The following is a 26,174-nucleotide window of genomic DNA, read 5'->3' on the forward strand; positions in this document are numbered from 1 at the left end:
TGAAGCAGAGGTCTTGCCTGACTTAGGGCATTGTAAATGGCCCTTAGTTCCAGGATATTTATGTGAAGTGACGTTTCCATGCTTGACCACAAGCCCTGGAAATTTCTTCCCTGTGTGACTGCTCCCCAGCCTCTCAGGCTGGCATCCGTGGTCACCAGGACCCAATCCTGAATGCCGAATCTGCGGCCCTCTAGGAGATGAGCACTCTGTAACCACCACAGGAGAGACACCCTTGTCCTTGGAGACAGGGTTATCCGCTGATGCATTTGAAGATGCGATCCGGACCATTTGTCCAGCAGATCCCACTGAAAAGTTCTTGCGTGGAATCTGCCGAATGGAATCGCTTCGTAAGAAGCCACCATCTTTCCCAGGACCCTTGTGCATTGATGTACTGACACTTGGCCTGGTCTTAGGAGGTTCCTGACTAGGTCGGATAACTCCTTGGCTTTCTCCTCCGGGAGAAACACCTTTTTCTGTACTGTGTCCAGAATCATCCCTAGGAACAGCAGACGTGTCGTCGGAATCAGCTGCGATTTTGGAATATTTAGAATCCATCCGTGCTGTCGTAGTACTACTTGAGATAGTGCTACTCCGACCTCTAACTGTTCTCTGGACCTTGCCCTTATCAGGAGATCGTCCAAGTAAGGGATAATTAAGACGCCTTTTCTTCGAACAAGAATCATCATTTCGGCCATTACCTTGGTAAAGACCCGGGGTGCCGTGGACAATCCAAACGGCAGCGTCTGAAACTGATAGTGACCGTTCTGTACCACCAACCTGAGGTACCCTTGGTGAGAAGGGCAAATTGGGACATGGAGGTAAGCATCCTTGATGTCCAGAGACACCATATAGTCCCCTTCTTCCAGGTTCGCTATCACTGCTCTGAGTGACTCCATCTTGAACTTGAACCTTTTTATGTAAGTGTTCAAGGATTTCAGATTTAAAATGGGTCTCACCGAGCCGTCCGGCTTCGGTACCACAAACAGCGTGGAATAATACCCCTTTCCCTGTTGTAGGAGGGGTACCTTGATTATCACCTGCTGGGAATACAGCTTGTGAATGGCTTCCAATACCGCCTCCCTGTCGGGGGGAGACGTTGGTAAAGCAGACTTCAGGAACCGGCGAGGGGGAGACGTCTCGAATTCCAATTTGTACCCCTGAGATACTACCTGCAGGATCCAGGGGTCCACTTGCGAGTGTGCCCACTGCGCGCTGAAATTCTTGAGACGGGCCCCCACCGTGCCTGAGTCCGCTTGTAAGGCCCCAGCGTCATGCTGAGGACTTGGCAGAAGCGGGGGAGGGCTTCTGTTCGTGGGAAGAGGCTGTTTGCTGCAGTCTTTTTCCCCTTCCTCTGCCCCGGGGCAGATATGAGTGGCCTTTTGCCCGCTTGCCCTTATGGGGACGAAAGGACTGAGCCTGAAAAGACGGTATCTTTTTCTGCTGCGAGGTGACTTGGGGTAAAAAGGTGGATTTTCCAGCCGTTGCCGTGGCCACCAGGTCCGATAGACCGACCCCAAATAACTCCTCCCCTTTATACGGCAATACTTCCATATGCCGTTTGGAATCCGCATCCCCTGACCACTGTCGCGTCCATAATCCTCTTCTGGCAGAAATGGACATCGCACTTACTCTTGATGCCAGAGTGCAAATATCTCTCTGTGCATCTCGCATATATAGAAATGCATCCTTTAAATGCTCTATAGTCAATAATATTTTTTCCCTGTCCAGGGTATCAATATTTTCAGTCAGGGAATCCGACCAAGCCACCCCAGCACTGCACATCCAGGCTGAGGCGATTGCTGGTCGCAGTATAATACCAGTATGTGTGTATATACTTTTAAGGATATTTTCCAGCTTCCTATCAGCTGGTTCCTTGAGGGCGGCCGTATCAGGGGACGGTAACGCCACTTGTTTTGATAAGCGTGTGAGCGCCTTATCTACGCTAGGGGGTGTTTCCCAACGCGCCCTAACCTCTGGCGGGAAAGGGTATAATGCCAATAATTTTTTAGAAATTAGCATTTTTTTATCGGGGGAAACCCACGCTTCATCACACACCTCATTTAATTCATCTGATTCAGGAAAAACTACGGGTAGTTTTCACACCCCACATAATACCCTTTTTTGTGGTACTTGTAGTATCAGAAATGTTCAAAACCTCCTTCATTGCCGTGATCATGTAACGTGTGGCCCTACTGGAAAATACGTTTGTTTCCTCACCGTCGACACTGGAGTCAGTGTCCGTGTCAGTGTCTGTATCGACCTGAGGTAACGGGCGTTTTATAGCCCCTGACGGTGTTTGAGACGCCTGTACAGGTATTAACTGATTTGCCGGCTGTCTCATGTCGTCAACAGTCTTTTGTAAAGTGCCGACACTATCACGTAATTCTTTCCATAAGACCATCCAGTCAGGTGTCGACTCCCTAGGGGGTGACATCACTAACACAGGCAATTGCTCCGCCTCCACACCATTTTCCTCCTCATACATGTCGACACAGCGTACCGACACCCAGCACACACACAGGGAATGCTCTGATAGAGGACAGGACCCCACTAGCCCTTTGGGGAGACAGAGGGAGAGTTTGCCAGCACACACCAGAGCGCTATATATATACAGGGATAACCTTATATAAGTGGTTTTCCCTAATATAGCTGCTGTATATATTAATATGCCAATTTTAGTGCCCCCCCTCTCTTGTTTTACCCTGTTTCTGTTGTGCAGGACTGCAGGGGAGAGTCAGGGAGCCTTCCTCCAACGGAGCTGTGAGGAAAAAATGGCGCTTGTGTGCTGAGGAGATAGGCTCCGCCCCTTTTTCGGCGGCCTTTCTCACGTTTTTTTGTGGAAAACTGGCAGGGGTTAAATACATCCATATAGACCAGGAGCTATATGTGATGTATTTTTAGCCATTTAAGGTATTTTCATTGCGTCCCAGGGCGCCCCCCCCCAGCGCCCTGCACCCTCAGTGACCGGAGTGTGAAGTGTGTTGAGAGCAATGGCGCACAGCTGCGGTGCTGTGCGCTACCTTATTGAAGACAGGACGTCTTCTGCCGCCGATTTTCCGGACCTCTTCACTCTTCTGGCTCTGTAAGGGGGGCCGGCGGCGCGGCTCCGGGACCCATCCATGGCTGGGCCTGTGATCGTCCCTCTGGAGCTAATGTCCAGTAGCCTAAGAAGCCCAATCCACTCTGCACGCAGGTGAGTTCGCTTCTTCTCCCCTTAGTCCCTCGATGCAGTGAGCCTGTTGCCAGCAGGTCTCACTGAAAATAAAAAAAACCTATTTAAACTTTTACTCTAAGCAGCTCAGGAGAGCCACCTAGATTGCACCCTTCTCGTTCGGGCACAAAATCTTAACTGAGGCTTGGAGGAGGGTCATAGGGGGAGGAGCCAGTGCACACCAGCTAGTCCTAAAGCTTTTACTTTGTGCCCAGTCTCCTGCGGAGCCGCTATTCCCCATGGTCCTTTCGGAGTCCCCAGCATCCACTAGGACGTTAGAGAAATATATGTATAAATATCACATGCTTTGTGTGTCACACTATTCTCTCTCACTCCTTGGGCCTAATTCAGGGTTGATTGCAGCAAATTTGTTAGCAGTTGGGCAAAACCATGTGCTCTGCAGGGGGGCAGATATAACATGTGCAGAGAGAGTTAGATTTGGGTGGGGTGTGTTCAATCTGAAATCTAAATAGCAGTGTAAAAATAAAGCAGCCAGTATTTACCCTGCACAGAAACAATATAACCCACCCAAATCTAACTCTCTGCACGTTATATCTGCCCCCCCCCCGCCCCCCTGCAGTGCACATGGTTTTGCCCAACTGCTAACAAATTTGCTGCTGTGATCAACTCTGTGTAAGCCAACATTTATGAAAGTGTAGCCAGACTACATGGCCTCCACCCCTGTGCCTGGTAGTATGGCGCACTGTAAATATCGAACGTTCTCTATTTGCCTGAAAACTGTACATTCTCATGACTGCATATGACATTTAGGGCACAAAGGTACACACAAAGTGATATTTGTTTAGTCTATTTGAGGAAACCAGACATCGCAGACAGGAAGTGCTGTGATACTTATCTATTCTGTATATTAGCTGGACATGTTTTCCACGCCACATAGATATTCACAGTACTGAAATATTTTAGGTTCCAGATTTTTTTTGTTCTGTTTTAATTCTAGCTGAACAAATGTACTTTTTGTTTGTGACAAATACGGCTTTCTTTGGTTAAACTGAATATTTGTTTTTTAAATTTACTGTAAGTACACAATAAATTATAAGGGAGAAAAATATTAGTGATATTCTGCCTGTTTGGCAAAACTATTGTTTTCCAGATGCACAGGTAGCTTATGTTATTTGCTATATTACATAATTGTTATATTACAAATGGACCTCGGCTCCAATAATTTAATTCTGTTCATTGCCACATGCATCTGTTTAGAGATTTATTTCTTACGATTTTGACTACCGTATATACTCGAGTATAAGCCGACTTTTTCAGCACATTTTTCTATGCTGAAAAAGCCCCCCTCGGCCTATACTCGAGTCAGCCAACGGAGGTGAGGGTGGATTCTCTGGTGAGTGGTGGGCGGCTTTTATGTGTGTGTGACTGAGGGAGGGTGGGTACGTACGCCCCCGGACAGGGTCCTCCTGCAACTCCAGCCCGTCCCTTGGGTCCCGCTGCCTGGGAAGACATCGCCTCCGCTGCCGCCTGCCATGCTTGGTGAGTCCGCAAATCCCGCCGCCCGGCCCGGGAATACATTGCCGCCGGGCCCAGGCCGTCGCTGCCCGCACTCGGTGTGTTAGAGATGGCGCAGAGTCTGTCAGGGGGGGCACTGGCTGCTAAACACAGACTGACTCTCACTCTTAGTCAGTCTGTGTGTAATGTTTTTTTTACTATCTATGTGGCCTTTATCATGATTAAATGACACTGGGGGCATATGTGTTTCTGGCACTATGGGGGCATGTTTTTATCTGGCACTGTGGGGGGATATCTGTCACAGGGGGTATATGTGGCACTGGGGGCACAGCCCTAGCAACAAGCTTTACCCCCTGGCAACAAGCATAACACCTACCGCATGAAACCCCTGGCAACGAGCATGACACCCTGAGCATGAAAACCCCTGGCACCGTACATTTCCCACCCTAGGTTTATACTCTCGTCAATTTTTCCCAGTTTTTTGTGGTAAAATTAGGCGCCTCGGCTTATATTCGGGTCGACTTATACTCGAGTATATACGGTATAGAGTCAAAATCGTAAGGAAAAAGTTAGTGCAGAGCACAAGGTGAAAGTCTCATTATGTGCTTGCGATGCCGACTTAGCCCCTGTCGCATAGTGAGAATCGGGCATAGCCCGAATCTCACCATGTGTATGGACCTTAAGGCTAGATAGACTGTACAGGCAGGTCAATCTTGACTATCTAGTGTACTATCTAGTACAAAGTATAGTCAAAATTGGCACTTTAGTCATAATCGTACATAGACAAAATCTCAAGCACAGACAGTCAAAATCTTTACTCTCTGTACTATCTGGGCGAGTTCAAGGGAAATAGTCAAAATCGAATATAGCAAGGATCTCACCGTGTGATAGATCATATACACCCTATACAGCCTGAAGATACATTTTATAGAATTTTAATAATTTTGCGCATTAAACAAAGTTTGTGTACATTGACCCATCAGTAAGCAAAGGTGTCACTATCTCAGCTTAAAAATTTTCTTTATTTCAGGAGATTCCGTATTTCAGAATTTTGATATGGGAGACTCAACCTGTATAAAATAATCATCTTATTCCTAAATAATCATCAATAAGGATTTCCTACAATCCTTCCAATGCACACTAATAGGTCTATTCAATTATTGTCAAATCCTCTCTGACAGAGAGGATCTAACACTTCAGAATTCAATTTGCGGGCATTTCCGACAGGTTTTTGCCCATTTTCGACAATGCCGATCCGACTTTTTTTTTTGTTTCAAGTCATAGAAACATAGGATTTGACGGCAGATAAGAACCACTTGGCCCATCTAGTCTGCCTCTTTTTTTATCCTTTAGGTAATCTCAACCCTTTTTGAACCTTAATTCTTTGTAAGGATATTCATATGTCTATCCCAAGCATGTTTAAATTGCTCTACAGTCTTAGCCCCTGCTACCTCTGATTGGAGGCTATTCCACTTGTCCACTACCCTAACAGTGAAGTAATTTTTCCTTAAATTTCCCTTGAACCCGCCTCCCTCCAGTTTCAGTGTATGTCCTCGAGTTCTAATACTCCAGTTCCTAGTCATTCAGTCCGGCATTATCAAAAACCTGTCAAAAACACCCGAAAATCTGACAAAATACGTGTATCCGCGGCTAACCCGCCGATCCACATGTTTTCCGACAAGTCGGAAAAACAGCACTGGACTTGAATAGGTCGAATCTAAAGTCGGAAAATGCAGTTTTTCCAACAAGTCGGGAATTCCGACAATAAAATAGACCCCTAAATAGTATCCAATAAGCCGTGGTAATTCACTCCGCGATAAGTGCCGTGAAAATATATAGGTCAGCAGCTATTTGTGGGACCTATGTATTTTCACGCAAAAAATTGATGTTTTTCTCAGGACCCAATTGGATAGCGGGATAAAAAAATAAATGCAAAAAACCCCACCCGTTTATTGCGCACGCGGCACTATCGCGGGTAACTGGATACCGAGCATAGATGAAATTTGCTATATACCACATAACCATGACAGCAGGGTTAAGCTATGTGAAAAATACAAATATGACTAAAACCTTGCTTTATGCTTCACACAATAACTTCCTTTTTTGAAAATAATCCCATGACGTCTCCCTGTCATTTCCGCAACAGAAAACACATCTCAAATTCCTTTTGTTTAATGGATGAACCACAATATGTAAAACGAAACAAAAGAAACCCAACAGCCTCGGGATGTGTGTGATGCACAATGGAACAGACATGTAGACGCCCGTTTGCTGGGTTACTGCTCAGATGTATTAATCAGAGAGGCTGCTGTACCCACCTGCATCAACCCATATCTCCTAATGACATATGTGTGATTATGGAAGGACAAGCAATCTGCATATTACTATATCTGGTCATCGGTCTGCTATTTAGTGAGTTATGAGGAACCTTTGATCTGTAGTTAAGTGAAATCATTAGCCCCACACCTTCATAGCCTCTCTGGTAATCGACTAACACCCACTGCATCTGTAACACATTGGATTCGAGTCAACTGCAATCAGAAATGCTGACTAAATGTGTACAGTAAATCTACACTTAGCCCAAGAGCTGTATTTAATGTGTTCAGCCAATAAATGTTACAGTACGAAGCAAGTTTTTTGGGAACTTTGCGGCTTCCACAAAATAGATTCTTTTTATCTGTGTGAGAACAGGGTTGGGGAGTATAAGGTACTAGTGTTCACTCCAGCGGACTGCAGGGCAGGGTGCGGGTCCGTTAGGGGCACAAGGGGGCGTGGCTATGGAAATAGGGGGCGTGCCCACTTGCACGTAATGCAAGTGGGCGGGTCAATACAAAGACGGGGGCGTGGGCGGACGGCACCGTCACTGTTGGGGGCGTGCCCAGCACCTACGGAGGTGCTGGGCTTCCCCCAAGCTCTCCGATAGCGTGAATGAACGCTGAGAGGGGCAGAAAGCGGGTGGCTGTTTTAGCAGGGCAGGTTTTGCCCTTAAAAAAATCGTGCAGGGCGCCGCGCACTGCTAAAACAGCCTAGAGTGAACACTAGGTACACTGCGGGCACAACATAAACCTAAGACATGGTTATAAAAGTAAATAGTAAACATCTGCACACAATTTAATTGATTCCACATGTAGCATTCTTTAGATGCCAAAGGTGTCAACACATAAGCCATACTTGTCATATCACAAATTTTTGTTACATTATCAATATTCATGTTCATCCCTCACCTGACTTTTGCAATATAAAACTAACTTATCCCTTGGTGACAAGATTACAAACTATTCACGACGTATGGGCCCTACACACTGCGCGATATTAGTGAACGAGATACCGTCATTAATGAACAAGATACCGTTCATATCTTTCAGTGTGGAGGCACCAGCAATGAACGATGTATGGCCCCGAGCTCGTTCATCGCTGGTGCCCCGTCGCCTGTGCATGCAGGCCAATATGGACGATCTCGTCCATATTTGCCTGCACTTCTATGGAACCGGGTGACGGGGGGAGTGATGAAACTTCACTTCCCCCGTCACTGCCCCCCCGCCGCCAGGTCGGCCATATCCACCGTCGGGCAGCTCGGCGGCGGATCGCTCAATATGTAGGGCCCATAAGAATACGACTAAGGATAAAGCTGGATACACACATTCCTCATCCTTGGCTGAGGATACAATGATGCTAGTAGATAAAAGACTAACAAGAAAACAAAGTAATAATAAGAATTTACTTACCGATAATTCTATTTCTCGGAGTCCGTAGTGGATGCTGGGGTTCCTGAAAGGACCATGGGGAATAGCGGCTCCGCAGGAGACAGGGCACAAAAAGTAAAGCTTTAGGATCAGGTGGTGTGCACTGGCTCCTCCCCCTATGACCCTCCTCCAAGCCTCAGTTAGGTACTGTGCCCGGACGAGCGTACACAATAAGGAAGGATTTATGAATCCCGGGTAAGACTCATACCAGCCACACCAATCACACTGTACAACCTGTGATCTGAACCCAGTTAACAGTATGATAACAGCGGAGCCTCTGAAAAGATGGCTGACAACAATAATAACCCGATTTTTGTAACTATGTACAAGTAATGCAGATAATCCGCACTTGGGATGGGCGCCCAGCATCCACTACGGACTCCGAGAAATAGAATTATCGGTAAGTAAATTCTTATTTTCTCTATCGTCCTAGTGGATGCTGGGGTTCCTGAAAGGACCATGGGGATTATACCAAAGCTCCCAAACGGGCGGGAGAGTGCGGATGACTCTGCAGCACCGAATGAGAGAACTCCAGGTCCTCCTTAGCCAGGGTATCAAATTTGTAGGATTTTACAAACGTGTTTGCCCCTGACTAAATAGCCGCTCGGCAAAGTTGTAAAGCCGAGACCCCTCGGGCAGCCGCCCAAGATGAGCCCACCTTCCTTGTGGAATGGGCATTTACATATTTTGGCTGTGGCAGGCCTGCCACAGAATGTGCAAGCTGAATTGTATTACACATCCAACTAGCAAAAGTCTGCTTAAAAGCAAGAGCACCCAGTTTGTTGGGTGCATACAGGATAACAGCAAGTCAGTTTTCCTGACTCCAGCCGTCCTGGAACCTATATTTTCAGGGCCCTGACCACATCTAGCAACTTGGAGTCCTCCAAGTCCCTAGTAGGCGCAAGACACCACAATAAGCTGGTTCAGGTGAAACACTGACACCACCTTAGGGAGAGAACTGGGGACGAGTCCGCAGCTCTGCCCTGTCCGAATGGACAAACAGATATGGGCTTTTTTGAGAAAAAAACCACCAATTTGACACTCGCCTGGTCCAGGCCAGGTCCAAGAGCATGTTCACTTTTCATGTGAGATGCTTCAAATCCACAGATTTGACTGGTTTTAAACCAATGTGTTTTGAGGAATCCCAGAACTACGTTGAGATCCCACAGTGCCACTGGAGGCACAAAAGGGGGTTGTATATGCAATACTCCCTTGACAAACTTCTGGACTTCAGGAACTGAAGCCAATTCTTTCTGGAAGAAAAATCGACAGGGCCGAAATTTGAACCTTAATGGACCCCAATTTGAGGCCCATAGACACTCCTGTTTGCAAGAAATGCAGGAATCGACCGAGTTGAAATTTCTTCGTGGGGCCTTCCTGGCCTCACACCACGCAACATATTTTCGCCACATGTGGTGATAATGTTGTGCGGTCACCTCCTTTCTGGCTTTGACCAGGGTAGGAATGACCTCTTCCTGAATGCCTTTTCCCTTAGGATCCGGCGTTCCACCGCCATGCCGTCAAACGCAGCTGCGGTAAGTCTTGGAACAGACATGGTACTTGCTGAAACAAGTCCCTTCTTAGCGGCAGAGGCCATAAGTCCTCTGTGAGCATCTCTTGAAGTTCCGGGTACCAAGTCCTTCTTGGCCAATCCGGAGCCATGAGTATAGTTCTTACTCCTCTACGTCTTATAATTCTCAGTACCTTAGGTATGAAAAGCAGAGGATGGAACACATACACCGACTGGTACACCCACGGTGTTACCAGAACGTCCACAGCTATTGCCTGAGGGTCTCTTAACCTGGCGCAATACCTGTCCCGTTTTTTGTTCAGACGGGACGCCATCATGTCCACCTTTGGTAATTCCCAACGGTTTACAATTATGTGGAAAACTTCCCCATGAAGTTCCCACTCTGCCGGGTGGAGGTCGTGCCTACTGAGGAAGTCTGCTTCCCAGTTTCCATTCCCGGAATGAAACACTGCCGACAGTGCTATCACATGATTTTCCGCCCAGCGAAAAGTCCTTGCAGTTTTTGCCACTGCCCTCCTGCTTCTTGTGCCGCCCTGTCTATTTACGTGGGCGACTGCCGTGATGTTTTATCCCACTGGATCAATACCGGCTGACCTTGAAGCAGAGGTCTTGCTAAGCTTAGAGCATTATAAATTTACCCTTAGCTATATTTATGTGGAGAAAAGTCTCCAGACTTGATCACACTCCCTGGAAATTTTTTCCTTGTGTGACTGCTCCCCAGCCTCTCGGGCTGGCCTCCGTGGTCACCAACATCCAAAACTGAATGCCGAATCTGCGGCCCTCTAGAAGATGAGCACTCTGTAACCACCACAGGAGAGACACCCTTGTCCTTGGATATAGGGTTATCCGCTGATGCATCTGAAGATGCGATCCGGACCATTTGTCCAGCAGATCCCACTGAAAAGTTCTTGCATGAAATCTGCCGACTGGAATTGCTTCGAAGGAAGTCACCATTTTTTTACCATGGCCCTTGTGCAATGATGCACTGATTTTAGGAGGTTCCTGACTAGCTCGGATAACTCCCTGGCTTTCTCTTCCGGGAGAAACACCTTTTTCTGGACTGTGTCCAGAATCATCCCTAAGCACAGGAGACTTGTTGTCGGGATCAGCTGCGATTTTGGAATATTTAGAATCCACCCCTGCTGTTGTAACAGTATCCGAGATAGTGCTACTCCGACCTCCAACTGTTCCCTGGACTTTGCCCTTATCAGGAGATCGTCCAAGTAAGGGATAATTAAGACGCCTTTTCTTCGAAGAAGAACCATCATTTCGGCCATTACCTTGGTAAAGACCCGGGGTGCCGTAGACAATCCAAACGGCAGCGTCTGAAACTGATAGTGACAGTTCTGTACCACGAACCTGAGGTACCCTTAGTGATAAGGGCAAATTTGGGACATGGAGGTAAGCATCCCTGATGTCTCGGGACACCAGATAGTCCCCTTCTTCCCGGTTCGTTATCACTGCTCTGAGTGACTCCATCTTGATTTGAACCTTTGTAAGTGTTCAAATTTTTTTAGATTTAGAATAGGTCTCACCTAGCCTTCTGGCTTCAGTACCACAATATAGTGTGGAATAATACCCCCTTTTCTTGTTGTAGGAGGGGTAATTTAATTATCACCTGCTGGGAATACAGCTCGTGAATTTTTTCCCATACTGCCTCCTTGTCGGAGGGAGACCTTGGTAAAGCAGACTTCAGGAGCCTGCGCAGGGGAAACGTCTCGACATTCCAAACTGTACCCCTGGGATACTACTTGTAGGATCCAGGGGTCCTGTACGGTCTCAGCGTCATGCTGAGAGCTTGTCAGAAGCGGTGGAACGCTTCTGTTCCTGGGAATGGGCTGCCTGCTGCAGTCTTCTTCCCTTTCCTCTATCCCTGGGCAGATATGACTCTTATAGGGACGAAAGGACTGAAGCTGAAAAGACGGTGTCTTTTTCTGCAGAGATGTGACTTAGGGTAAAAACGGTGGATTTTCCAGCAGTTGCCGTGGCCACCAGGTCCGATGGACCGACCCCAAATAACTCCTCTTCCTTTATACGGCAATACACCTTTGTGCCGTTTGGAATCTGCATCACCTGACCACTGTCGTGTCCATAAACATCTTCTGGCAGATATGGACATCGCACTTACTCTTGATGCCAGAGTGCAAATATCCCTCTGTGCATCTCGCATATATAGAAATACATCCTTTAAATGCTCTATAGTCAATAAAATACTGTCCCTGTCAAGGGTATCAATATTTTTAGTCAGGGAATCCGACCAAGCCACCCCAGCTCTGCACATCCAGGCTGAGGCGATCGCTGGTCGCAGTATAACACCAGTATGTGTGTATATACTTTTTATGATATTTTTCCAGCCTCCTGTCAGCTGGCTCCTTGAGGACGGCCCTATCTATAGACGGTACCGCCACTTGTTCTGATAAGCGTGTGAGCGCCTTATCCACCCTAAGGGGTGTTTCCCAACGCGCCCTAACTTCTGGCGGGAAAGGGTATACCGCCCATATTTTCTATCGGGGGGAACCCACGCATCATCACACACTTCATTTAATTTATCTGATTCAGGAAAAACTACGGTAGTTTTTTCACATCCCACATAATACCCTCTTTTATGGTACTTGTAGTATCAGAAATATGTAACACCTCCTTCATTGCCCTTAACGTGTGGCCCTAATAAGGAATACGTTTGTTTATTCACCGTCGACACTGGATTCAGTGTCCCTGTCTGTGTCTGTGTCGACCGACTAAAGTAAACGGGCGTTTTAAAACCCCTGACGGTGTTTTTGAGACGTCTGGACCGGTACTAATTGTTTGTCGGCCGTCTCATGTCGTCAACCGACCTTGGCGCGTGTTGACATTATCACGTAATTCCCTAAATAAGCCATCCATTCCGGTGTCGACTCCCTAGAGAGTGACATCACCATTACAGGCAATTGCTCCGCCTCCTCACCAACATCGTCCTCATACATGTCGACACACACGTACCGACACACAGCACACACACAGGGAATGCTCTGATAGAGGACAGGACCTACTAGCCCTTTGGAGAGACAGAGGGAGAGTTTGCCAGCACACACCAAAAACGCTATAATTATATAGGGACAACCTTATATAAGTGTTTTCCCTTATAGCATCTTTTTTATATATTTCTAACGCCAAATTAGTGCCCCCCCTCTCTGTTTTAACCCTGTTTCTGTAGTGCAGTGCAGGGGAGAGCCTGGGAGCCTTCCCTCCAGCCTTTCTGTGAGGGAAAATGGCGCTGTGTGCTGAGGAGATAGGCCCCGCCCCTTTTTCGGCGGCCTCGTCTCCCGCTCTTAACGGATTCTGGCAGGGGTTAAATATCTCCATATAGCCCCCGGAGGCTATATGTGGGGTATTTTTAGCCAAAAAAGGTTTTCATTTGCCTCCCAGGGCGCCCCCCTCCCAGCGCCCTGCACCCTCAGTGACTGCCGTGTGAAGTGTGCTGAGAGGAAAATGGCGCACAGCTGCAGTGCTGTGCGCTACCTTAAGAAGACTGAGGAGTCTTCTGCCGCCGATTCTGGACCTTCTCGTTTCAGCATCTGCAAGGGGGCCGGCGGCGAGGCTCCGGTGACCATCCAGGCTGTACCTGTGATCGTCCCTCTGGAGCTAATGTCCAGTAGCCAAGAAGCCAATCCATCCTGCACGCAGGTGAGTTCACTTCTTCTCCCCTAAGTCCCTCGTTGCAGTGATCCTGTTGCCAGCAGGACTCACTGTAAAATAAAAAACCTAAGCTAAACTTTTCTAAGCAGCTCTTTAGGAGAGCCACCTAGATTGCACCCTTCTCGGCCGGGCACAAAAATCTAACTGAGGCTTGGAGGAGGGTCATAGGGGGAGGAGCCAGTGCACACCACCTGATCCTAAAGCTTTACTTTTTGTGCCCTGTCTCCTGCGGAGCCGCTATTCCCCATGGTCCTTTCAGGAACCCCAGCATCCACTAGGACGATAGAGAAATTGATTTACCATTGCCTAACATAAATCTGTAAGGGGTCATACCAGTGGTGTATCTATAATGGGTGCAAGGTGTGCGGTGCATACAGGACCCTGGGTCCAGGGGGGCCCACACTACACACCATGGACCCATTTCTTGAATAGATATACCTCTGGAGTCCTGCAGCAGCAGCGCTTCACAAATCACTGGAAAAAATGGCGCAGCGGACAATTTCCTGAAGTTTTGCGCGTGCGCAGTAAGAAAATCAGCAGAAAAATGTCCGCTGCACTATTTCCCCCGGACACCTGCACATGTGCACTGGATTCTGGTACAGCTCCTAGCGACCATAGCGCTCAGAGTCCCACTGCGCTAGTTATATATGGCATCATCCAATGACAGTCAACATAAGGACTGATTGATTTATTTATTTTTTTCAAGTTACAGTGTGGTCTGTTACATCATGGTTCCAGTCCTCCTGTACACATCCCAGTGGCAGAGCATATCAATAGTCTCATGCGGAGGATATATTCTTTAGGGGGAATTTAATTGTCTATATCTCGCCCAATCTCCAGTCTAAAGTGAAAGGAAGATTACGGGGCACATTTCAATCTTTTTTCACACTTGTCGCACCCAATCAGCCCTGGTTTGGCCGCATAAAACGGCTAAATCTGACCAAAATGCTGGCAAGAGTGCCATTTGGGTGCCCAGATTGGTCACGTTTCGCTCATTTTAGCTCACCACCTCTGGAAGCTGAGAGCTGAAATGCTGGTAGCCATTGGCATCCAAACAAAGCAGCAATTGAATTGCTTTGTCGGGCATCATCTAGTGGCTGCAGGTGTGTCAAACAATTGAATTCCCTCCATGTCCAGACATGCTGCTCATATAACAATAAGCTGGAATACTAACACGGTATAAAGCAATCTGTCCAGATGGTACGAAGAGGGAAATAAATGAAACGTGTATAAAGTGGACATCGCCTTCAAATGGACTTTTAAACTGCACAAAACAAATTTCACACTATAGACCCTCATTTTGTCTCTCTTAACTACATCCCTTGTACCCCCTGACTAGGCTCCTGTTGACTCACAAAGGTTCATTGGTAAGAAAGGAAAGGTTGGCAACAACCTTATATACAAATATTATAAAACTTACACAACTGCCTTCATTCAAGAAGTCCAGAGACCAAGCTGACACTGTCTATCCAGGAAATGCTACACAGCATAAAGTAATCAACAAAATGCAAAGTAATAAAAAGATGCCATTCACTGATACATAGCATGCAACTTTTTTCTTACAACATGATAGCTAAAACAATGAAAAATAACAGAGACCACCCATTATAACATAAGAGGCAAAATATGAAACTGCGTGATTGCCCAGGTCAAACCAAAAAAAAAACCCAACAACATGGTTTACTCCATAATATCATGAAAAGAAAATTACAGTTTGTTTTGCCCGACAGCACTTTTACTTCATTCAGTAATCCTTTCCAAGTACTAATAAAATGCTCAATCTTGATAGCCCTCATGCACCATCTACTAATGATTACCAGCAGGAAACACACGCACTTCTCTCTGGCCACTGACATCCCAGCCCACCTGCCGGGATGTCATATGTATTCCCTCACTCCTACACAGCTCTACCTCTCGCTACACCATACCACCAATCTGCCACCCCTTGCAGCCCCATGAAACTGCATTGCCACCCCTAGTCGCCCTAAGCCCATGTTCTGGCACCTCTTGCTACTGCATGGCAATGTTCTGCAACCCCTCAAAGACCCATGGCCCTGCACTGCCACCACTTGCAGCCCCATGAAACAACCCTGCCACCCCTAGTCGCCCTATGGTCAATGTCCTGGCACCTCTCGCTACTCCATGGTCATGTTCTGCAACCACTCACTGACCCACGGCCCCACACTGTCACCTTTCACAAACCGATGTCCACAAAGCACCACCTATCACAGACCCATGGCCCCACACTGCCAACCCTAATCGCCATGTCCTGGCGCCAGTGTTAATTTTTGCCGACTTGCTCTAAAATTCCCTTGAAAAGTTAGTATACTTTTAACTGTGTGTTTGGTAATCTATGCTCAGTAGGCTGAGAATGTGTTTCATAATGGGGGATATTCAACTTGCTTTGATAATTTTTTTGTGAAAAAAAAAGGGACTTCTCTCTCAATTTTTGCCCTACGTTTAGTTTCGGGCAAATCAATTAATCAGCTTTTATTTCTGCCGAAAAATGTTAAATTTCCAGCGAAAACACAAGATCCTGGATAAATTCTCGGACCGATTTGTTTTTGTGAAAAACAGGGCTGATAGAGCTGGTTATCGTGGGAAATATAATATCCTTGGGGGCGGTTCAATTAGCTGGATTTAATTACCTTGGCTAATTGAATATCCCATATATCATACACAAATGAATGCCTTAAGTTTGTTAGAACAAAAGTTCAAAACACAACCATAATTCCTTCACAGCAGGTCATATTTATTTTCTGCAAATATTAGAACACAATTGTTTTTTAAAAATGTAAAACCTTACTACCAGTGTTAATTTTGACATGGATTTAGTTTTAGTCTTAAGCTGGGTAAACAGTAGACAATATTGTGAATATGGCAGATTCCGACATTTCGGAACGACATATTGCTCATATCGTCTACTGCAGCGTTTCCCAACCTCTGTCCTCAAGGCACATCAACAGTCCAGGTTTTGAGAATATCCAGGCTTCAGCACAGATGGTTAGATCAATATAACTGAGGTACTAATGAAGTTACCTGTGCTCGTGTAAAGATATCCTTAAAACCTGGACCGTTTGTGTGCCTTGAGGACTGCGGTTGGAAAACACTGGTCTACTGTGTAAGCACTACAGCAGGCATTCCCAACCACGGTCCTCAAGGCACACTAACAGCGCAGTGATATCCAGGCTTCAGCACAGGTGACTTAATTCGTAGCTCAGTTATTTTGATTTAACCATCTGTGCTGCAGCCTGGATATCACTAAAACCTGCACTGTTGGTGTGCCTTGAGGACCGTGGTTGGGAATGCCTGCACTAGATCATAGACAAGGCGCGATCCCATGGATCGTCAACAACATCCCCTGTCGTCAGTACATGCAGGTCAATCAGGGGATGTTGCTGACGATACCATGCTTCCGAATGCAGCATGCCCCCCCCCCCCGCATTGGCAAGTGTGAATGCAACGCTGTGTATGCACAATCGTCAACGATTACCTTTCATCAAAACGTTTGTTGACAAAATTAACACTGCATGGCACCTCTCGCTATGCCATGGTCATCTATTGCCACATCTCACCACCCCATGACCATACTCTACCACCTCTCACTGACCCGTGGCCCCACACTACCACCTTTCACAGACCCACGGCCCCCAACATGACACCTCTCACAGATCCAAGGCCCCAGACATGACATCTCTCACAGATCCACGGCCACCTCTAACAGATCCACGGCCACCCCTCACAGATCCACGGCCCCAGGCACGACACCTCTCACAGATCCACGGCCCCAGGCACGACACCTCTCACAGATCCACGGCCCCAGGCACGACACCTCTCACAGATCCACGGCCCCAGGCACGACACCTCTCACAGATCCACGGCCCCAGGCACGACACCTCTCACAGATCCACGGCCCCAGGCACGACACCTCTCACAGATCCACGGCCCCAGGCACGACACCTCTCACAGATCCACGGCCCCAGGCACGACACCTCTCACAGATCCACGGCCCCAGGCACGACACCTCTCACAGATCCACGGCCCCAGGCACGACACCTCTCACAGATCCACGGCCCCAGGCACGACACCTCTCACAGATCCACGGCCCCAGACACGACACCTCTCACAGATCCACGGCCCCAGACACGACACCTCTCACAGATCCACGGCCCCAGACACGACACCTCTCACAGATCCACGGCCCCAGACACGACACCTCTCACAGATCCACGGCCCCAGACACGACACCTCTCACAGATCCACGGCCCCAGACACGACACCTCTCACAGTCTCATGTTGACACAGCACCAACTCTCAGTACCAACCATGATACCACAATTCCAGCTATCAGCGCTCACCTTCAAATGGCCCCAAAAGAGAAGCTCTCACCTCCCAACTCTCGATGTCCCTTAGCCCCACAGTACTCATTTTATAATTATTTTTGCAGTTTACAAAATTAATGCAAAACATTTTTTATAGCATTAAAACCAAATAATTACACATCATTTACATACACCTTATTCCATCCTCACAGACCAAATGATCTCTGGACATTTATCCACAAAGTGGTCCGCAGAAAAAGGTTCACAATTTGAATGGGATTGTTTCTGCCCCTGTGAGTTGCGCCTGACAGGCGTGTATAATTCAGACTGCACCACTGAATGGCATACAGCAATAACTCTACATTTTCCTTTCAAGCTACAAACAAGTCTTTTACAGTACAGGTGGACCCACACTCCCATCACAGGTCTCATGGACTCATACTGTCTTCTCTGCAAACCCATGGGCACGGGCTGTATTCTCTTACCACACTATGGCCCCCACACTGCCGCATCTCACAGAGCCATGAACTCACGCTGCCACCCTTAACCACGCTATGGCCTCAAAGTGCCCTCTCTCACTGTGACATAGACCTACATTATCACTTGCCCTATGCCATACACCCACACAGCTACCTCTCACCCCGCTATGGCCATAAACTTCCCCTTATCATCACACCATGGCCCATATCACTGGACCATGGTCCAGCGTGTACCTCCTCCCTGCACCATGGTCTCAAGCTGCCAACTCTCACCATGCTATGGATCCACAATACCACTTGCCCCTACTCCATGCACCCACACTGTCCCCTCTCACCGTACCATGGACCCACGCAACACTTGTTCCTATTCCACGCACCCAGCCGCCTCTCACCCACTCTGCCCTCACTGCCATATTCCCAGCACTGACATGACCCGAGACCTCCTGTCCTGGTTTCCTCTGTGACCTCCTAGAGCTCAGTGTTTATGGCAGCAGCAGTCTGCTATAGGTAGTATACCGGCACGTCACGGTGCTCAGCAGTCCCGATACCCCTCCCAGTGTGTATCCCGGAACCATTCCTAGGAGCGTACTCTTGCCCGCGGCCCCTTCCCCAACGGCCTCACCAGGTGTCCGTCTCCTCCTCGCCCTCATCTCCGGGTCCAGGCGGCGGGGAGGGAGAGGATAGCGGGGATGCTTCCCCAGGCTCGGCAGCCGCCTCAGCCATGTCTAAGTGTTGACGTTCCACGTCACTCAGCCGTAAAGCAGCGAAGCGAGCGAAGCTCCGGTCATGGGGCCAGTAAAGTGAGCCGGTACTAGGTGGAATACAGTAACGCCGGCTTGAAAGCTGGCACGTGCCGTCGTAGACTCGCGCTCGTGCACACTAGGACTACGGGTCCCCACACGGATCATTTCTATGATCTATCCAGTTAGCGTTACTAGGCGGTCAGGTAATGACAGTACAGAGGAGCAGGGAGGGAGAGTCTGCTCTGCCAGCTTAAGTTATGTGCCATCACACACACTACTCACACAATGATTTATTCACCAGATACTGTATAGCAAAAAAAAAAAAAAAAAAATGCGGCTGTGTTGGCGCAGCTAATGAGCAGCTGCTAAAGGAGTGTGTGTGAGGCTTCTAGGAAACTACAGTGCAGAATATGAGAGAAACAGGGCTTGGTGTTTTTTGATGAATAGGCAAATAGATAAGGATTGCGGTTAGAGTAAAAATAAAATTTCTCTGACGTCCTAAGTGGATGCTGGGACTCCGTAAGGACCATGGGGATTAGCGGCTCCGCAGGAGACTGGGCACAACTAAAGAAAGCTTTAGGACTACCTGGTGTGCACTGGCTCCTCCCACTAAGACCCTCCTCCAGACCTCAGTTAGATTCTTGTGCCCGGCTGAGCTGGATGCACACTAGGGGCTCTCCTGAGCTCCTAGAAAGAAAGTATATTTAGGTTTTTTATTTTACAGTGAGATCTGCTGGCAACAGACTCACTGCAGCGAGGGACTAAGGGGAGAAGAAGCGAACCTACCTAACAGGTGGTAGTTTGGGCTTCTTAGGCTACTGGACACCATTAGCTCCAGAGGGATCGACCGCAGGACCCGACCTTGGTGTTCGTTCCCGGAGCCGCCCCCTTACAGAGCCAGAAGCATGAAGAGTCCGGAAAATCGGCGGCAGAAGACTTCAGTCTTCACCAAGGTAGCGCACAGCGCTGCAGCTGTGCGCCATTGCTCCTCATGTACACCTCACACTCCGGTCACTGATGGGTGCAGGGCGCTGAGGGGGGCGCCCTGAGGGCAATATATGACACCTTGGCTGGCAAATCTACATCATATATAGTCCTAGAGGCTATATAGATGTAAAATTACTCCTGCCAGTATTCCAGAAAAAGCGGGAGAAAGTCAGTTGAAAAAGGGGCGGGGCTTCTCCCTCAGCACACTGGCGCCATTTTCTCTTCACAGTGCAGCTGGAAGACAGCTCCCCAGGCTCTCCCCTGTAGTTTTCAGGCTCAAAGGGTTAAAAAGAGAGGGGGGGCACTAAATTTAGGCGCAATATATGTATACAAGCAGCTATTTGGGGAAAAATCACTCAGTTATAGTGTTAATCCCTGCATTATATAGCGCTCTGGTGTGTGCTGGCATACTCTCTCTCTGTCTCCCCAAAGGACTTTGTGGGGTCCTGTCCTCAGTCAGAGCATTCCCTGTGTGTATGCGGTGTGTCGGTACGGCTGTGTCGACATGTTGGATGAGGAAGGTTACGTGGAGGCGGAGCAGAGGCCGATAAATGGGATGTCGCCCCCTGTGGGGCCGACACCAGAGTGGATGGATAGGTGGAAGGTATTAACCGACAGTGTCAACTCCTTACATAAAAGGCTGGATGACGTAACAGCTGTGGGACAGCCGGCTTCTCAGCCCAAAGGCCATCAGGGGCTCAAACAACGCCCGTTACCTCAGATGGCAGACACAGATGTCGACACGGAGTCTGACTCCAGTGTCGACGAGGTTGAGACATATACACAATCCACTAGGAACATCCGTTACATGATCTCGGCAATGAAAAATGTGTTACGCATTTTCTGACATGAACCCAAGTACCACATAAAAGGGGTTTTTATTTTTGGGGAGAAAAAGCAGCCAGTGTTTTGTTCCCCCATCAGATGAATGAATGAAGTGTGTAAAGAAGCGTGGTTTCCCCCGATAAGAAACTGGTAATTTCTAAAAAGTTACTGATGGCGTACCCTTTCCCGCCAGAGGATAGGTCACGTTGGGAGATATCCCTTAGGGTGGATAAGGCGCTCACACGTTTGTCAAAAGGTGGCACTGCCGTCTTAGGATACGGCCACCTTGAAGGAACCTGCTGATAAAAAGCAGGAGGCGATCCTGAAGTCTGTATTTACACACTCAGGTTATATACTGAGACCTGCAATTGCCTCAGCATAAATAGGGCTGCTGCAGCGTGGTCTGATACCCTGTCAGATAATATTAATACGCTAAGACAGGGATAATATTTTGCTAACATTGAGCATATTTAAGACGTTGTCTTATATATAAAGGATGCACAGAGGGATATTTGGCGGCTGGCATCCAGAATTAATGCAATGTCCATTCTGCCAGGAGGGTATTAGAAACCCGGCAGTGGACAGGTGATGCTGCCTGTAAAAGGCACATGGAGATTCTGCCTTATAAGGGTGAGGAATTGTTTGGGGATGGTCTCTGGGACCTCGTATCCACAGCAACAGCTGGGAAGAAAAATTTTTACCTCAGGTTTCCTCACAGCCTAAGAAAGCACCGTATTTTCAGGTACAGTCCTTTCGGCTTCAGAAAAGCAAGCGGGTCAAAAGCGCTTCCTTTCTGCAGAGACAAGGGAAGAAGGAAAAAAGCTGCACCAGCAGCCAGTTCCCAGGATCAAAAATCTTCCCCCGCTTCCTCTGAGTGCACCGCATGACGCTGGGGCTCCACAGGTGGAGACAGGTGCGGTAGGGGCGCGTCTCGGGAACTTCAGGGACCAGTGGGCTTGCCCACAGGTGGATCTCTAGGTTCTGCAAATAGTATCACAGGGATACAGGCTGGAGTTCGAGGCGACTCCCCCTCGCCGTTACCTCACATCAGCCTTGCCGACTGCCCTCGGAGAAAGGTAGTACTGGCGGCAATTCACAAGCTGTACTTCCAGCAGGTGAAAGCAAGGTACCCCTCCTTCAACAAGGCCGGGGTTACTATTCCAAAATGTTGTGGTATCGAAACCAGACGGTTCGGTGAGACTCATTCTAAAATTGAAAGCCTTGAACACTTATATACGAAGGTTCAAGTTCAAAATGGAATCGCCCAGGGCGATTATTGCAAGCCTGGAGAATTTCATGGTATCACTGGACATCAAGGATGATTACCTGCATGTCCCTATTTACCCTCTTCACCAGGAGTACCTCAATATTGTGGTACAGGATTGTCATTACCAATTCCAGACGTTGCCGTTGGTCTGTCCCCGGCACCAAGGTATTTACCAAGGTAATGGCCGAAATAATTATCCCGTACTTGGACGATCTCCTTATAAAGGCGAGGTCCAGGGAGCAGTTGTTCGTCGGAGTAGCACTATCTCGGGAAGTGCTACAACAGCACGGCTGGATTCTGAATATTCCAAAGTCGCAGCTGGTTCCTACGACGCGTCTACTGTTCCTGGGTATGGTTCTGGACACAGAACAGGATAAAAAGGGTTTCTCCCGGAGGAGAAGTCCAAGGAGTTGTTGTCTCTAGACAGAGACCTCCTAATACGTATACAGGTGTCAGTGCATCAATGCACGCAAGCCCTGGGAAAGATGGTAGCTTCTTACGAAGAAATTCCATTCGCCAGGTCCCATGCAAGGATTTTCCAGTGGGATCTATTGGACAAGTGGTCCGGGTCGCATCTTCAGATGCATCGGCGGATAACCCTGTCTCCAAGGGTCAGGGTGTCGCTGTTGTGGTGGCTGCAGAGTGCACATCTTCTAGGGGGCAGCAGATTCGGCATACAGGACTGGGTCCTGGTGACCACGGATGCCAGCCTTCGAGGCTGGGGGGCAGTCACACAGGGAAGGAACTTCCAAGGACTATGGAAAAGTCAGGAGACTTCCCTACACATAAATATTCTGGAACTGAGGGCCATTTACAATGCCCTAAGTCAGGCTAGACCCCTGCTTCAACACCGGCCGGTGCTGATCCAGTCAGACAACATCACGGCGGTCGCTCATGTAAACCGACAGGGCGGCACAAGAAGCAGGATAGCGATGGCAGAAGCCACAAGGATTCTCCGATGGGCGGAAAATCATGTGTTAGCACTGTCAGCAGTGTTCATTCCCGGAGTGGACAACTAAGAAACCTCCACCCGGGAGAGTGGGGACTTCATCCAGAAGTCTTCCAAATGATTGTACACCGTTGGGAAAGGCCACAGGTGGACATGATGGCGTCCCGCCTCAACTAAAAGTTACAAAGATATTGCGCCAGGTCAAGGACCCTCAGGCGATAGCTGTGGACGCTCTGGTAACACCGTGGGTGTACCAGTCGGTGTATGTGTTCCCTTCTTTGCCTCTCTTACCCAGGGTAATGAGAATAATAAGAAGGAGAGGAGTAAGAACTATACTCATTGTTCCGGGTTGGCCAAGAAGAGCTTGGTAACCAGAACTCCAAGAAATGATCTCAGAGGACCCATGGCCTCTGCCGCTCAGACAGGACCTGCTGCAGCAGGGGGCCTGTCTGTTCCAAGACGTACCGCGGCTGCGTTGACGGCATGGCGGTTGAACGCCGGATCCTGAAGGAAAAGGGAATTCCGGAGGAAGTTATCCCTACGCTATTTGAAGCTAGGAAAGAAGTGAACGCAAACCATTATCACCGCATATGGCGGAAATATGTTGCGTACTGTGAGGCCAGGAAGGCCCCAAAGGAGAAATTTTAGCTAGGTCGATTTCTGCACTTCCTACAGTCAGAGGTGACTATGGGCCTAAAATTGGGTTCCATTAAGGTCCAGATTTCGGCTCTATCGATTTTCTTCCAAAATTGAACTGGCTTCACTGCCTGAAGTTCAGACTTTTGTTAAGGGAGTGCTGCAGAGTCAGCCCCCGTTTGTGCCTCCAGTGGCACCGTGGGATCTCAACGTGGTGTTGGATTTCCTGAAGTCGCATTGGGTTGAGCCACTTAAATCCGTGGAGCTATAATACCTCACGTGGAAAGTGGTCATTCTGTGGGCCTTGGCGTCGGCCAGGCGTGTATCAGAATTGGCGACTTTGTCATACAAAAGCCCTTATCTGTATTTTATATGGATAAGGCGGAATTGAGGACTCGTTCCCAATTCCTTCCTAAGGTGGTATCATTTTTTAATGTGAACCAACCTATTGTGGTGCCTGCGGCTACTTGGGACTTGGAGGATTCCAAGTTACTGGATGTAGTCAGGGCCCTGAAAAGTATATGTTTCCAGGACAGCTGGAGTCAGGAAAACTGACTCGCTATTTCTCCTGTATGCACCCAACAAGCTGGGTGCTCCTGCTTCTAAGCAGACGATTGCTCGCTGGATCTGTAGCACGATTCAACTTGCACATTCTGCGGCTGGACTGCCGCACCCTAATTCTGTAAAAGCCCATTCCACGAGAAAAGTGGGCTCTTCTTGGGCGGCTGCCCGAGGGGTCTCGGCTTTACAACTTTGCCGAGCTGTTACTTGGTCGGGTTAAAACATTTTTGTAAGAGTCTACAAGTTTGATACCCTGGCTGAGGAGGACCTAGAGTTTGCTCATTCGGTGCTGCAGAGTCATCCGCACTCTCCCGCCCGTTTGGGAGCTTTGGTATAATCCCCATGGTCCTTACGGAGTCCCAGCATCCACTTAGGACGTCAGAGAAAATAAGATTTTACTCACCGGTAAATCTATTTCTCGTAGTCCGTAGTGGATGCTGGGCGCCCATCCCAAGTGCGGATTGTCTGCAATACTTGTTTATAGTTATTGCCTAACTAAAGGGTTATTGTTGAGCCATCTGTTGAGAGGCTCAGTTATATTTCATACTGTTAGCTGGGTATAGTATCACGAGTTATACGGTGTGATTGGTGTGGCTGGTATGAGTCTTACCCGGGATTCAAAATCCTTCCTTATTGTGTCAGCTCTTCCGGGCACAGTATCCTAACTGAGGTCTGGAGGAGGGTCATAGTGGGAGGAGCCAGTGCACACCAGGTAGTCCTAAAGCTTTCTTTAGTTGTGCCCAGTCTCCTGCGGAGCCGCTATTCCCCATGGTCCTTACGGAGTCCCAGCATCCACTACGGACTACGAGAAATAGATTTACCGGTGAGTAAAATCTTATTTTCTCTGACGTCCTAGTGGATGCTGGGAACTCCGTAAGGACCATGGGGAATAGACGGCTCCGCAGGAGACTGGGCACATCTAAAGAAAGATTTAGGACTATCTGGTGTGCACTGGCTCCTCCCCCTATGACCCTCCTCCAAGCCTCAGTTAGATTTCTGTGCCCGGCCGAGCTGGATGCACACTAGGGGCTCTCCTGAGCTCTTAGAAAGAAAGTATAGTTTAGGTTTTTTATTTTACAGTGAGACCTGCTGGCAACAGGCTCACTGCACCGAGGGACTAAGGGGAGAAGAAGCGAACCTACCTAAGTGGTGGTAGCTTGGGCTTCTTAGGCTACTGGACACCATTAGCTCCAGAGGGATCGAACACAGGACCCGACCTCGTCGTCCGTTCCCGGAGCCGCGCCGCCGCCCCCCTTACAGAGCCAGAAGCAAGAAGGTCCGGAAAATCGGCGGCTGAAGACTTCTGTCTTCTCCAAGGTAGCGCACAGCACTGCAGCTGTGCGCCATTGCTCCTCATGCACACCACACACTGCGGTCACTGATGGGTGCAGGGAGCTGGGGTGGGGCGCTCTGAGCAGCAATAAATAGCACATTGGCTGGCAAACTGACACCATATATAGCCCCAGAGGCTATATAGGTGTATATTACCCCTGCCAGAATAACACAAAAAGCGGGAGAAAGCCCACCGAAAAAGGGGCGGAGCCATCTCCCTCAGCACACTGGCGCCATTTTCCCTCACAGCTCAGCTGGAAGGATTGCTCCCTGGCTCTCCCCTGCAGTCCTGCACTACAGAAAGGGTTAAAAAGAGAGGGGGGCACAAAAATTAGGCGCAGTATATTATAATAATGCAGCTATAAGGGAAAACACTCTCTATAGGTGATATCCCTGTGATATATAGCACTCTGGTGTGTGCTGGCATACTCTCCCTC

The 26,174-nt window shown here is 48.4% G+C and overlaps 1 protein-coding gene across 8 annotated transcripts in view; it reads right to left on the reverse strand.

Annotated features, from left to right (window-relative positions):
- TBC1D23 (TBC1 domain family member 23) overlaps positions 1 to 26,174 on the reverse strand; it is a 365,222-nt gene that overhangs the window by 232,624 nt on the left and 106,424 nt on the right. Inside the window, exon 1 of one of the 8 annotated variants that reach the window (XM_063956249.1) lies at positions 19,060 to 19,308. The exons of 5 other annotated variants lie outside the window; for them this stretch is intronic. In XM_063956249.1, the coding sequence (XP_063812319.1) occupies positions 19,060 to 19,160 (101 nt within the window). In that variant the 5' untranslated portion in view covers positions 19,161 to 19,308. 2 more of the 8 variants (XM_063956247.1, XM_063956248.1) reach the window with 2 other exon arrangements.

The sequence above is a fragment of the Pseudophryne corroboree genome, chromosome 2 (assembly GCF_028390025.1).
Source record: "Pseudophryne corroboree isolate aPseCor3 chromosome 2, aPseCor3.hap2, whole genome shotgun sequence".
NCBI lineage: Eukaryota > Metazoa > Chordata > Amphibia > Anura > Myobatrachidae > Pseudophryne > Pseudophryne corroboree.